The sequence below is a fragment of the Solanum lycopersicum genome, chromosome 4 (genome assembly GCF_036512215.1).
Source record: "Solanum lycopersicum chromosome 4, SLM_r2.1".
Lineage (NCBI taxonomy): Eukaryota > Viridiplantae > Streptophyta > Magnoliopsida > Solanales > Solanaceae > Solanum > Solanum lycopersicum.
This window is the reverse complement of record NC_090803.1, coordinates 60,853,663-60,869,135: the sequence shown is the minus strand read 5'-3', so window position 1 is coordinate 60,869,135 and position 15,473 is coordinate 60,853,663. Positions and strand designations below refer to the sequence as shown.

At 32.1% G+C, this 15,473-nt stretch overlaps 2 protein-coding genes and 2 non-coding genes across 4 annotated transcripts; 2 read left to right on the top strand and 2 right to left on the bottom strand.

Annotated features, from left to right (window-relative positions):
- Positions 1–859: 859 nt before the first annotated feature.
- LOC101257363 (dynamin-related protein 4C) lies at positions 860–3,526 on the bottom strand. Its single transcript, XM_004237790.5, has one exon. The coding sequence runs from the start codon at positions 3,083–3,085 to the stop codon at positions 1,058–1,060; it is 2,028 nt and encodes a 675-aa protein (XP_004237838.1). The 5' UTR covers positions 3,086–3,526; the 3' UTR covers positions 860–1,057.
- Positions 3,527–6,084: 2,558 nt separating this feature from the next.
- On the top strand, positions 6,085–6,155 carry TRNAG-GCC (transfer RNA glycine (anticodon GCC)). Its single transcript has one exon. It is a non-coding gene; the product is annotated as a tRNA-Gly (tRNA).
- A 2,224-nt stretch (positions 6,156–8,379) lies between these two features.
- On the top strand, positions 8,380–8,450 carry TRNAG-GCC (transfer RNA glycine (anticodon GCC)). The gene has a single exon. It is a non-coding gene; the product is annotated as a tRNA-Gly (tRNA).
- Positions 8,451–10,407: 1,957 nt separating this feature from the next.
- Positions 10,408–13,192, bottom strand: LOC138348336 (uncharacterized). The gene is made up of 2 exons (XM_069297304.1): positions 12,508–13,192; positions 10,408–10,744 (listed from the first exon to the last, which is right to left on the bottom strand). The coding sequence occupies exons 1-2, from the start codon at positions 12,868–12,870 to the stop codon at positions 10,535–10,537; spliced, it is 573 nt and encodes a 190-aa protein (XP_069153405.1). The 5' UTR covers positions 12,871–13,192; the 3' UTR covers positions 10,408–10,534.
- Positions 13,193–15,473: the final 2,281 nt, after the last annotated feature.

The window sequence follows — 15,473 nt, the reverse complement described above, 5'->3', positions numbered from 1 at the left end:
AGTACGACCTCTCTCCGCATATACTTGACAAATTTGACAAGGATTGCAGAGATTTTGTTCTATGTGCTATTAAGAAGAAGAAAAGTCGCCCTAAAGGGAAATTGAATATTGTTGGTGAACAAGACCAAAGCTCATGTGAGGGATTACAAGTGGATGCAGGGGAACTAGAGTTGCAGAATATTGACATGCACGAGGGGACGAGCAACTTGCTTGAGCCATTATCAGCTCCTGTCTTTGATTTTGATTATCAATATTGACTTTGATTGTCTAAGAAGCATTACTGCTTAGTTATAGTATTCTTGAAAAAGTTGTATAAATTAGAATTCTTGAAATTTTAGTGAAGTTGGGTGTTTTGGACAGTCTTGGTTTTCTTTTGTCAATGATTTTTGGTCAATATTTGCTTTGGAGTTTCATATATATTTTACTTCATACATCCTTTTATGCATTAGAAGTAGTAATTATGATCATTATTCTTACTTTTCATTGAGATGTTTTATTTGCCTAGAATTTTGCTCAAGGGATCTTTGGGTAGTTTACTGAGTAATTCTTCATCATTTTTTTATGTAATCCCTTTTGCAAATGTCTTCCATTCCATCGGTACATTCTGTTTGATTTGATCTTCCTGGTGCTTCTGAAACAACCAAAATTTTTGGACTTCTGGATTCTTTTTGTTTTTCTTGTTGCTTTTCCTTCAATAACAACACTAGTGACTAAGTTTCATTGTTCTTAGAACTTCGGTTTATTGTCCTCGTTAAAAACTTTCACAAAAAATAGCTCCATTTTCTATAGGAAAGGGTGAAAGGGGTGGATATTGGTAAATATGTAAAAGAACCCTTCAGAAAACAGAAACAAAAAAGTATTAAGTTCGTACAAATAAACTTGATTTGCATTTAGCTAATAGCAAGAAATACGAAAATTACATACAAGCAGGGGCAAAGATATATTGTAAAACCAAAACATAGTACTTGGTAGTTTGATATTAGGAGATAAACAGGATATTAGGAACATTGGCTGAATGGAAATAGAGTGCCCTGCTCATTAGTATCACATATTAACCTTAGTCCCTTTCATTATCATCGTGAAGTGAAATCCTGTCCATGATATTGGCCACCACCTCTTTGGACTCCTTGAGAAGCTTGACACTCTTTTTGAGCCTATTGCGTTTCTCAGCAACCAAAGGTGACTCGTCAAGCATTCTTTCAATTCCACCACCATGTGGTGCCATCAGATCCTGTATGATCTCGTTTTCCATCTCCTTGTTAATCATGTTTCGTATGCTGAACATTATGTGTAAGGCCATAGAATCCACCAGCCTCATTAGCACAATTTTCCAGTAGGCCATCATTCTCATCTTCAAATCGAAAGCCTGTTGCACCACATCTAGATGCTTCCTCAAATGACCAACGTCGATTACTCCTACCCCTTCAAGGTTTATCATGGAGTACTTCCCATGATCATTCATAATCTCCATGAACGTGTTTTGTTGAGCCATGAACTTACTATAAGTAGTTAAATAGTCAGGATTACAAGTGTAATCAGTCAGCTTTTCCATCCCGATGATTTCCCTTACCCAATCAACTGATTCATTCTTTTTCTTGGCAATCAAGTTTTGGGCTGCTCTTCTAGTAGAAGACTGAAGCTGCGGATAGTTCTCACAATGATGCATTAAAACTATGATTACAACTCGCTCTAAGTAATTCCACAGTTTCCCCACAAAATCCTCTGGAGAGGCAGCAATTTCCTTCACTTTTCTCTGCAAAACATTGAGGAAAACACCTCGAGGAAGGAAGTTTGGCAATCCAATCCCTTTTGATTCCTGTAAAACCATGATCTCTTCCATCAAGAATTCATCCACTTTCTCAAAATTCTTGGTATGCAGCTCATTAGAGTATTGGTTAAGCATTTCAACAATTCTAGCTGCAGAGTGCATTTCTTTTTCATTAGGATACTCATCAAACTCCCCACTTAATAGAATTTTCTTCAATGAATCCTTTGATGAACTCAGAATGCGCATAAATGCCGTTAGTGCTTCCGCTACAGAAGTTAGGTGTTGAGGAAGCCTGTTGAGTTCAGCAAGATTGGCAGCAAGTCTATCATTGATCTTCCTCACAATTTCAGGCAAGCATTTTGAAATGATGCTTGCTTGAATACGCACCAGCTTTTGTGCCAAAACAGGAACACTAACCATCGATTTATCAATCTTCGACAGAAGTGGATGAGTTGAAAAAAGCCTTTCCTCATCACTCCTTGCTTCTTCATAAGACTCATTCCCAATTCTATTCCTCACACAAACATAGCCAAGCCCTATATTCACTTCATCCGCGGTAACCTTTTCAAGCAGCCCTTCAGGGGCTTTATCAGCTTTTGTCACAACAGCCAGAGTCCTTTCCCCTGTCTTGTCCACTTTCTGAGACATTCTAATAGACTCGCAAGTAGGGAAATCAACAGTAGCTGACAAAACATTCAAGATTATGCTTTCCTCAGGGACAATATATTTCATAATAATATCGTAAATTTGCTCATAAATGTCTTCAGGTTGACCTTGTACAGCAACTCTAGTAATACCAGGTAAATCCACCATGGTCAAATCAGGGACACCATTTTTCTTAACTACTAGTGTTAAAGGGTAGTTAGATATACCTTTACCATGTCCAGCAATCTCATCAGTAGCAAGAATGATAGCATCTGCAATGCCAATTTCATCAACAGGGAGTGACTTGTTATTGTACTCCAACTGAAGACTTGGTGCTGTGATGTTTGGATCATTCTGCAGCCTCATAACAAGAGGGACCCTGGTGCAAATGCCTTGTCCTCTAGGAAGACTGATCCCAGCAAGGGATTCAAGAACACTGGACTTTCCAGAAGATTGATCTCCGACTACTACGATCGTTGGGAGCTGGATACCTTCTTGCATGATGTTGAGATGGCGGAGCTTGTCTATACAGTCGAGAAGTGGACGAATTCTATCATTGAAAGATGCAACAATAGGAGGATGAACAACACCAGAAGCTACTACTGCAAGAGGTTTTGGATCAAGAATTTCAATTGAATCAGAAATGCAACCATTGATGTTTTGGTAAGCCATACTTTCTTGATACTCTAGTAAGTAGGAAAAAATGGTTCTTAAGGTTTCTTTGAGAGGTGAAAATGTTTGTGGTGAAGCTCAAGTATATAAAGAACTTAAAAGGGGCATAATTTTCTTTTTTTTTTTCTACTATAGTTGATGAAGTTGAGTGTCTATGTCGTGCAGTTACATGGGACTGCTCTCTTAATCTCAGATGTATCGAGTTCGAGCTTTGAGTATGAAAGCATTGCCTGAAGTGAGGCCGAATTAGCTCATGTACTCCAATGCGAGTACAAATGAGATATCTCAAGACTAAACTTAAGATGGTATTTATACATTTAGTTGACGATATAAATGGCCAATCAAACATTATATAAATTTTATCTCAAGCTTGATGTCATAGATTTTCACCTTATTATATCCGATTTAATATAACTTAATCTGCATATACCAAAAGACTCCTTCAGGTGAATTTGATTCCATGGGATATAAAATTATGTAGTAAAAAGTAAAGGATGTTGCTTAGTCTCTTCAATAGTAAGACAAATTATTGTACCTTAAAGTGGCTGAGAATATTACTTTAAGATTTGATTGTAAAAGCTTATAAAAAACCTACAACCTGTATAGGCTTTATTTTCCAATGAATGTATTTAGGGGTGTACATGATCGGGTTGGTTCGAATTTTTTAAATATCAAACAAAATTATTTGGGTCGGATTTTTGAATTTATAAACCAAACCAAATAAATAAAATTCGGATTTTTCAACTTTGAGTTTTTTCGGGTTTTTTTGGATTTTTCGATAAAGTATTCATACAAACGTATAATTTATTTGTACATCAAATATTTCTTTAGTCCTATCAAAATGCAACTGTCTAAGTTATTTCTCAAAAAAATAACAAAAAATATTATATAATTAATGATCCAAAATAATAATAATAATAATAAAATCGTGTTAAAGATATTGCAAATCAATAAGTCATAATGAAATTGATCATAATTTAAAGTACTAAATTATGCTAAAATAAGTTTAGCAAGTATTAGTTACATGACTAAATATTAAAAGAAAGTAAAATTGAATCATGTATTTTAATTGTCTAACTCTATGTAAAACTAAAAAACAAATATTCAATATTATTTTCATTCTTAGTGTTGAATTGATTTTTTTTTGCATTATATTAATTTGATTTTTATTTAAACTTTATTATAATTACCAACATGTATTATGAACTATAATCTTTATTAGATCATTAAGAATTCTAACTTCCAAACATGAAATAAATATATTAAAAGATAAAAACTATGAAAAAGTATAAGAGATATGTAAAGATTATATCAAAATAGGTATTTTTACGTATAAAATAAAATTTTAAAATTATATATATAATATCGGGTTGGTTTGGTCTCGGGTTGATTTTTTTAGTTGAAACCAACCCAGCATAAATATAGTCGAATTTTTTTTCAACACCAAATTACTAGTCGTTTTTTTTTCCAGTTTGACTCGATTTATAGTTTGGTTCGATTCTCGGTTCAATTTTGTACACCCCTAAATATATTCCTCTTTTATTATAGGATTTACAGTTTAAGTTATAACTCCTTCCTTCGTTTCTTTTAAGTTGTTGTGTTTTTCTTTTTAGAGTCAAATAATAAGAACTTTGATTAATATTTTACGAAATATCTTTTTATCATATTGATAAATAAAAAATCAAATTTTATAGTTGTAATTTTATAGTATTTTTTAAATATCTAAGTTTTTAATATAAAACATCGAATAACATGACAACTAAAAAAAATTGAAGAAGCAATACATAACAAATCATGATATTAGCAATACGTTGTCACCTATTAATTAATTATATATGAATAAGCATGAGTAAAAGATGAACTGTATACCCACAATACATCAAACAAAATAATGAACAAAAGATAGTCATAGTACAACTAATCTCAACATATTTATAAAATAATACACCAAACTTTAATACTATTCTTATACATTTTACGATTTTTGCGAGCGAGAAGTTAGAGAAAAGACAAAGGAAACAAGGAACTTTTCCTCTGGTCTTTTATTGGTGCCTTCTTGATGATGAATAGACAAATAGTACGAACAAAAGCTTTATGGCAAGCAAGGTCATTGGAAGAATAAAAAAGTTGAGAGGTGCTTTTGATCTTTCAAACTTAGCACATAAGTAATAAGACTCATAATTTACATATACATTTTAAAGAAGAGTTTTTCTTTCTTCTACTTTTTAACCATTTTAAAATGTGGATGTCCAAGGTTTGGTAAGTAATTAATTAATGTGTAGGAAGAGTAAAAAACTCACACAATCAGCTCAGGTTTTGACGACTTTAGGTACACCAATATAAGCTTTAAGTTAAACTCAAAATAAGAGAATATGAAATAGATAATAGCTGCATGCGCTCGAACCTAGGTCTTTTCGAGTGACATCACTAGCTTACACCAATTGTACAAGGATATTTCCTTGTTAAGTATATCCTACATTTTGCTAGTTTTTTAAGATAAATATACATATATATACATGATTTTTTTTTTAATCAATGGGTGTATGTGCACCCTTACTGAGCCGTGTGGATCCGCCTCTGCACACAATCTAAATCAAGCGCTTCAAAAATTCATATCAAGCGCTTCAAAACTTATGAATTTTTGGTGATTGGTTAACAATACTCCATAAATATTTACAAAGTCGTGACAGATAGTTACTAATGGGTAACCTTATTCGATATAGTTCTCATGTAGTTTCAACTTGGTATCCTGTGATGGCACGAAGAAATATATAATGATATAGATAAGATTCATTCACTTTAATTAGATATATATCTCGAGTCTAAATGAAAAAGATATAGTCGAGGTACTTCGTATCTCTAATCCGGTGCACTTCCAACTGTATAGTGGATATCGAATACTTGATGGTCAAACGGAAAAAATCTTTCATTGTTATACCAAAAAATAGAAGAAAGATGAATTTAGATATAATAAATCTTCTAGAAGGATTTTGCATGAGGCACCAGTGGTCTAGTGGTAGAATAGTACCCTGCCACGGTACAGACCCGGGTTCGATTCCCGGCTGGTGCAAGTTTTTTTCCTGTTTTTTCCATCGCATTTCATGCATATTCCAATATTTTACGATCCTGATTTTCCTCTCATATTTCATGTATATATATTTTTCAATATTTTACGACAAAAAAATAAGATAAAATAAAAGTTTGTTTACAATTATCGGTTAGTACAAAATTCCTTTTTCCAATATCTTTTCCCTCACATTTCCATGCAAATTCCAATATCTTAAAGAGGTTGTTTACGATCCGATTGGTGCAAAAAGAATTCAATTTTTTTCCTCACGTTTCATGCATATTCCAATATTTTACGTTAAAGAAATTATTAGAGAAATTATTTACGTTAAAAGAAAAACAATAACACCAAACATAAACAACAAGATATAAGATATTGATACTAAGAAACAATGATAGAAATCTAAGAATCAAATCTTTCTTTTTTTTACTTTTACTATTGTTTGGTTCACAGAAGAAAAACAATTACAAAAAGAAAAAATAATAATCTGAAAAAGAAGACAAAAGGTTTTATTACTAGTACTATTTTTTTACCGGTGGATTTTTTTTTTTGGGGACGTAGACATAATATATATAATAAAATAAGTAAGACTATATAAAAGAGCTAAAATTTGAGAATTTATTCTGCTGGTCGGTGCTTTAAAATAAAGTAAAATTTCATAATAAATCCTCTTTTTGGAAAATTGACTTCACCAGTGTTTTTTTACTCTCTTTAGTTGCAAGCATTTCGAGTTCAATAATAGGCGTTTGAACTTTGAATAATATTAATTCAATTGAAAGATTTTTCTTTTTCATTTTTTTAAATCTAAAGTAAGAATATTTTAGAAGTTAGAGATGTATTTTGGGCAAAATTCCCATGGAAAAAAATTCAAAAGTTTGTAAACAGAAGACTATTATAGGTATTCCCAAATATTAACAGGGAACTTCCGCAAATAATCAATATAAATAATTTAATATGTTCTATACTTATAATTTGCATATTTACGAGTTGTAATACAACTTAAATTGTTTTGTTTGTACAATTCATAGATTTGTATAATTCACACGTTTATATAATTCGCAAATACATTTCTATGATTCAGTTATTTTTTTGCATAAATTCAAAACAAAATTTTTATATAATTATTAATATAAGAAGTGTTAACAGTTATACAAATTCCGAATTATACAAAAGTAATATAAATTATATTATGCAAATTTTGCAGTATAAAAACGTGTGAATTATACAAAATTAAAAAGCCAAGCCACGTAATTATAGCCAAAAAATAGATCGAGAATTATAATTATGAAATATTATAACTATGTTAACTAACTAACTAGTATATGTTTTCTTATACACTTAATTTCCCCATAGTAATTAGAGTAATAATAGATTCTCAATTTTTTTTTATGCATCACACTTTTTAGATCCCACATCTGATATTACATTGAAGTCTAAATATATTAGTGTTGTAGTACATTTTCTAAATTACTTATTTATTACGCTCTCTGTCCACTTTTAATTATCATATTACATTTTTTAAAAGTCAATGTAACTAATTTTAAAGTTACACTATATTACATTAATTTCATATTTCAAATAAAAAACTTAGATATCCAAAACTATTCCAAAAGTACTATAAATTTTAATTTTTTTATATTAATATAAATATTAGTTAAAATACCAACCTATAACAATTAAAAAGGAACATGCTAGTATCAATCGAAGTCATTATTTATTGAATGGTGGTTGGGTTCAATTGAACAATGTTCATATGTATGTCCATGCCCTTTGAAGCTTCTCAAATTCTTGTTTTCATGTGTCGAGATATTTTGAAATTTGAATGTTTTGTTCAAAAGTGGAATTAAGATATGAATTTTATGAGTTCTGAATTTTAAGTTATTAATAATTATTTTATATTCAATAGATTTTTAGAATAAATACAAAATTTAAATTAAAAGCTAAAAAATTCAATTCAATTTATTGTCGACATTTCCCTGATTTGATTTGATTTCAATCTTATGATTCCTAATGATTTAACCATACACTTTTATCAAAGTATAAACACATATTTACGAGAGAAAATTAAACATATTTGTCCATTTTCAATAAATTCTGATCAGTGGATGTAAATTTTTTTATAGAATTGTTAACGAGTAACCTTCACATAAATAATTACATGTATAAGTTGATGGTATCAATTTCAGGGAATATTAATAATAAATAATTACATATATTTTTTCATCAAGCACCAGTGGTCTAGTGGTAGAATAGTACCCTGCCACGGTACAGACCCGGGTTCGATTCCCGGCTGGTGCAAATTTTTTTGCGGGAAAATAATAATAATTTTCAAAGAGTATTCATATGTTATCTAGCAAAACATTTTGAAGCCGAAAGGAATCGGTAGTGGGGCTTCGAGGGTGAGGTGAGAAGTCATTTTCAACATTATGATTTATGAAGCTGAATGGAAGGTAGTGGGGCTCCGAGGGTGGGGTGAGAAGTCATTTTTTTCATTTTTGTGGAACTTGTTTTACAAGAGAATATTCTCCAAACATTCTATAATCAACGTTTTTGCTAGGAAGGAAAATATTTTTTGAAAATTATTTTCTTATCCGCTCATGTTTGGATGGACAAAACATTTTTCATACAAAACAAATTCCTTAAAATGAGAATACAACTTCCTCGGTGGAAGTAGGGAAAACAAGTTCTTTTAAGTAACCGTGTAAATAATAAAAACAAAAGTTTGTATAAAATGTAGAAAAAGTTTCCTAAAATTTATGTATGCAGCGTCTTTCTGAAAACCTCCGTATAAATTGCTACCATGCTTTCTTCTTTTCATTCATTCTTATAGTTTTGAGAAAGAAAAAAAAAGAGTGTATAATGGAGAATTTGCAAGAGGGTTTCCGATTCAGTCCTACTGACGAAGAAGCTCTTACTTTCTTATTGAGATTCATTGGTGGAAAATTGATGGATTCATCACTTTTCATGTGGATACTTACGGTGAACAAGAACCAAGGAGTATCCTCTTGTAATGAGGATGATTGTAGTCAGTATCGCTTCTTCATTACAAATCTCAAGAAGAAAAGCAAGTCGTAATGTGGGAAATAAGGGTGGCAGTTGGAAACAGGAAGACAAAAGCAAACCTGTTCGAAAGAGCAGTGATTGGATCCAAGAAGAGCATGTGTTATAAGAAGAAAGGGTATAAACAGGAACATGGTCACTGGTTGATGAAGGAGTACGACCTCTCTCCGCATATACTTGACAAATTTGACAAGGATTGCAGAGATTTTGTTCTATGTGCTATTAAGAAGAAGAAAAGTCGCCCTAAAGGGAAATTGAATATTGTTGGTGAACAAGACCAAAGCTCATGTGAGGGATTACAAGTGGATGCAGGGGAACTAGAGTTGCAGAATATTGACATGCACGAGGGGACGAGCAACTTGCTTGAGCCATTATCAGCTTCTGTCTTTGATTTTGATTATCAATATTGACTTTGATTGTCTAAGAAGCATTACTGCTTAGTTATAGTATTCTTGAAAAAGTTGTATAAATAAGAAGTCTTACACTTTTAGTGAAGTTGGATGTTTTGAACAGTGTTGGTTTTCTTTTGTCAATGATATTTATTTGCCTTGTATCCCTTTCTTCAATCACTAATTACAAGTCTGATACCTTCTTATGGCTAGTGTAACTTAACACAAGGATAAAAATAGGATATCAGTAACAGCCTTCTTCTCAAACCAAGAAACAATTTAATTATTTTGGAATGGAAGAAGTAATAGCCTAGATAGGATATAGTGTGCACAAACTTTACTCTTACCTCGAGATAAAACAAACAATTGTTTCTAATAGACTCTCAGCTCAATACAAAAACGATTTATATCTCTACTTGAGTTACATATTTTGCTCTTCTCAAGAATTTTATACTCTTTCCGTCTTAAAATAAATATCACCTTAGGTATTTATTGTATCTCAATAGGGAGATGGGAAAAGCATTCTTGTTTGGTTTGTCTCCAAAGAACGTACCCTTAAGAAGACAAAAAGTTCCTAACATTACAACTTTTATCTTTTCTAAAGAGATGCAACTCTTCAAACTTCCGATGCTTGAGACTAAGTGTTGTTTTTATACATCTCACTCATGGTGGAGAATGCACATTTCATAGTATAACATCATCAAGAAAGCAATCTAGAATCCAGTCATTGCCAGACAATTCACAGTGATCATGAAAAATTCTCCAACAAGAAAAAAAAAAAGGAGGAAGAAAGGCATGCACACGACTGAATTATAAGATTAGATTAGCTTATATATATATAACATGTGAATCCAAAAACTATAGTATAAAGCACAAACAAAGCATGCAAAAATTTCGAAAAAATTTAGTTGCCTGTGGTTAAGCAGCAGTTCATCACGGGCGTTTTCCAAAGAAATCCTTGGTCCTCTTCCTTATGCGCGTGAACAGAATAACCGCAGCAGCCAGGACCCATGGTGGGATATTACCACCAGTGATGTTCAACTTTTTGGCCCATTCTGGAGACTCTTTCATCACCATTACTATCAATAGGGTGATCACTGCAACACCAACCAATATCCTGGTAATAGGTTGGATCAACGAGTCCTATAAACAAAGACGAAAAACTATTAGAATCCATCTATGCATATAACAACCTATTTTGTGAAGAACCATGTAAAATATGGTCATTTTAGTGACAAGAACGCCTTGGTAAAGTCATTTTAGTGACAAGAATGCCTTGGTAAAGTCATTTTATGACATTTTCACATCTAGTTCAGCTTTCTTGGACTGAGAAATACAACTTGCTTATATAGAAAGGACAATTTGATCTCATTCACCATGAGTAGTTCCCTTCAGTTACCTTTCATGCTCTCATTGTTAGGGCCTCCCAATGTGGACCTTATTTATCTTAACATGGATACTAATATAAAGATAGGATTCATAGAAGAATTTATTTATCTTACGATAAGCTCTCCCTGTTTGCCAATTTTTGTTTTCAAATGAAAGCGCTCAGGAGAACCAGCAGTAACATAATTTGATATCCTTTCAACAGTTTCAGGGAAGTATTCAACAAGGTTCAAAGTTCACACTGCATTTCAAGAAAACCTCTTGCAAACAATTCAAGATATAACAGGGTAACTGCAGATCATGTTTCTACTGATGTTTACAGAACGATCAAATCGACACAAAGAGCACGGCTATTTTGATATTCCAATTTTCGACATTGAAATGCCAAACTGCAAAACTCAGCACATTAACCTTCCTCAACTAGGCAGTTTCTGCTTCCTTTCAGAGATACTCAGTGTCAGTTCTGATGTTAAAATTAAGTATTGTGAAGGCTCTGATCACAAAAAGCTCACCAAAAAAAAATGGAAATTGCCTGAGGAAGAGCTCTTTAAAAGAGAGAAAGAACTAGATGAAACCTTGAAAATATAAGCTTATCCATTCAAACGACCAATCAATGAACAACAATTGAGCCTTCTTTTCACACCGTTAATTCAAGTTTCAATCCTCAACTAATAACTCTTATCCAAAATTTACCAGTTGGAAAAAACGAAGTGCAAAATACAGGTAACTCCTACACCTGCTGCCAAATCCACTTCCTCCAAGAGACTCAAGATCTATCATCTGTATTTGTCTCCAAACTTAAATCGCCAAGAAACTGATGATACAATCTTTAGAGTTTAGTGTCAATCCCAAATGTTTTGCCCAAAAGTACATCATGTTTTTCCAAATTTCATCTTCTCCGTGTCGTTCATGCAATATTACCATATGTCTCAAAAGAGATAAGTTTTCCTAATTCATAGATCTTCAAAATTGGCCAAACTCTATCCTAGTTCACAGAGAGTTAAAGAGACACTTATGGTTTGGTAGGCTGCATAAGCGGAAAACGATACCAACATAAAATTCAGAAATCATAGAACCCTCGGTACATATTGCTTATTAAATATTTATTGCATGACAAATTATGGATTATAATCCTATATTCCTAGATAACTATCACGCTAACAAAATTATTACTAAGTGAATAAAAAACCTATCTGAATTGTATTATCAAGGGTGCGACTACTAGTCGTGGAATGATAACCAGGAGGTCAAAAAATACTAGTATGTGATTTCTTTCAGTCTATGGAAGACTTGATGCATAGAGTTACCCAGTATCTGTATTGGTGGGAGGCAGCAAGAACCAGGTGCGGGCAAGCTGTCCCTGACACCACTGCTAAAGAAATGTAGCTGAATTTCATCACATCCAACTCAAAGAATGGTGCAATAAAGTCCAAAAAGAAACAAATTATGGGACAACAGATACGGAGCACAAATAATAACAGTCCATATACTTAATTGGGAATTGTGTGAGATGATTGTACCTTAGGTTCTCCATCAATATGGATCTCCGATCCATCTCTATAGGTTAGAATCGATCGTCCGTTACGGGGATTGAATCTGATAGGAACACCTCGGCCAGTCTCCGGTTTGAATGCATAGACCGATTTGAACCCGTATTTGTCTAGAATATCACGAACCTCTAGCTGGTCTTGCTCAAATCCACCTAAGGACGACGTGAATTCGTCGATCGGACCCTTCCCTTGCTTATACAGATGGACCTTGATCTCCGGGACCTTGGTCTTAACAGACTTAGTCCGGGTTGACGGGATCGGGTCGGTTTTCGGGTTCGATAACAGTGGAGACATCTCATCGGCGCCGGTGGATGCTTCTTCGATCTCTACCATGATTGAGATCGTCGTTGAGTGGCCGGCGATGACAGAGAGGAAAAAGAAGGGAGAGAAGAGCCGCGGGGGGATGGGTGGGTGGGGGTGGAGGCGTCAATCTAAAAGCCTTTCTGAACCATCATATCGTTGCACATGCATTTATTTAATCATAGGTTCGGATTTGAGCTCGGGTTAGAAAAAAACTATGTTTCGAAAGTAGGAGGATATAATATAATATATATATAAAATTATCATATTATATAAAAAAAATTTAATATCATAATTTTGATATTATGAGATTTTTAATTTTTATTGATATTTGATATGATATTTAGAAATAATGTGCCAATATATCGAATTGCATACTAAAGTATATAGTTACGTAAATATCAAATATATATTATTAAAATATTAAAAACATACAACCTAGTATTCATATAAAGATTATTGAAATTTGACTACTTCATTTGATTGAAAAATCAATGTATTTGAATTGTAATTGCTTAGTAAAAGATGTTATTTGTATATTATTTTAGCACATATATTTCTATATATGTAATGTGTTAGTATGATACTACAATTGAGACTTTTTTTTAATTGTTGAAGTCATATCAAATCATACAGAATTAAATTGGTATGGTAATGCTATAATGTTTTAAAATCCAAATATCAAAATTACTCTATTAAAATTTTCAAATATCATACCATACCATATAATGTTTTAAAATCCAAATATCAAAATTACTCTATTACAATTTTCAAATACCATACCATGTCGAACCCTAGTTGAGAGTGTCACTCTCTAAATGGTCCCTAGAGCATGCGATTTGATTTAGTCGAGATCCAATACAGATTCATTTCACGAGAAAAATAAAATAAAATTACAGTTTAATAAGTGGTAATAAAATGTAAAAATTATACAAATTTCATATTGTTAAGAACTAATTACATCATAATCCTATCAAATTACAAAAATTCTATAAAATTTAAAATTTTTGGATACATCATTCAATGTTTTGATACAATACGTCTCGATATTGATACATCTCCCTCAATCTCGATTTTCAAACAACATCCAACAAATATAAAGGAATGGTACGAGTTTGACATCAAAAGACGTTGTCCAATTAAATCTCTTTCAACTCAAGTTTTCAAAAATCATCATCCATCAAATAAAAATAAATTGTGCAAGTTTGATATCAAACTACGTGTTCCTAAATGTTCAGATCCAATTAGGTCTCCCCCAACTCTAGTGTTCAAAAATCATCCATCGAATATAGAGAAGTTTTGTGGGTTTGATATTAAGAGACGTGTTCTTAAAGGTTCAAATCCAATTTGATCTCCCACAACTCTGATTTTCAAACAACATTCATCAAATATGAAAAAATCGTACAAATTCAACATAAAGAAATGTGTTTTTACTTAAGGTTCAGACCCAGTCACATTTCCTTCAAATCGTATTTCAACATAAATTATCATTTTGTCTAAAGTTAAAATATAATATTTAGTTATAAACTATGATGTTTTAAGCTCATGGATGTTGTTCATTGTTATTTTTTAAAAATAAAATCAAGCGTCTATATGAAATAAATGTACTAGTGGCAAGTAGCATTTTCCTTTTATTATTAATTTCTTCAAAAATAAAAATGAGCATTTACATTAAAGGTTGGATATATTAAATAATTTATACGTAAAAAATGCGTGAGTGATAAGAATTGTATAATTATTTCCACGTGCCGTACCTCATGGGTCAAGTACGCAAAAAAAATAATAGTATATGGTTAATAAAAAACTGAACTTATTTTTATCTATTCAAGTTTATTTATATTCGGACATTTAAATTAAAAAGGAAAAAAAGAAATGGTATGTACAGACTTATAGTAGATTGTTTACGAAGAATTCTCTGTTTGATTATAATATATAAGAATAATAAAAAAGAAAAAAAAATAGTGGAGGACAACACAACTAATAAAGAAAGTAAGAAACAATAACTAATACGGAAAATAAGAAATAATGTGATAATCTAAATATAGTCATCAATAAGTGATGGTGAAATAAAAAGACAACACTAAAAAGAGGATAAACCCCTCAAAAATCAAGATAATATTCTATACCTACTAAAATTTTATCCTGATATACGATCTTCACACCCTTTTATCTAATGTCATATCTTCGATAATCAGGAACAATTTCATGTCCTGCCTAATCACATCTTCCAATACTTTTTGGCTCTACCTCTACGTACCTCTCCTCGTACCCGCTATATCCAGCCCCTCACACCTCCTCACTTTTGCATCTGCACATCATATAGTTAATCTTATCTCATTTGGATACAAGAGGAAAAAATGACGGTATATTTGGCTTAATGGTAACAAAAAGGGTAAAACGTTATACTATGATTCAATAGTACATGTAACAATTCAATCTCACTACAAAACAATTTATTAGTCTCAACACAAAAATCAATGACAACAACAATATATTCAGTGTAGTCTCATAAGTGGAGTCTGAGTAGAAAAAAAATGGACATGAACATGTATATATAATATATAATTATATCAAGATGATGCAACATCTCTTCTGCTGAGCACTTTTTGTGGACTTTCATCTCTGCAATTCCTCAA

Coding starts and splice junctions, on each gene's coding strand:
- LOC101257363 (XM_004237790.5), bottom strand. CDS start 3,085: ATGGCTTACCAAAACATCAATGGTTGCATTTCTGATTCAATTGAAATT.
- LOC138348336 (XM_069297304.1), bottom strand. CDS start 12,870: ATGGTAGAGATCGAAGAAGCATCCACCGGCGCCGATGAGATGTCTCCA. Junction 10,745..12,507: donor ATATTGATGGAGAACCTAAG/GTACAATCATCT, acceptor CTTTGTTTATAG/GACTCGTTGATCCAACCTAT.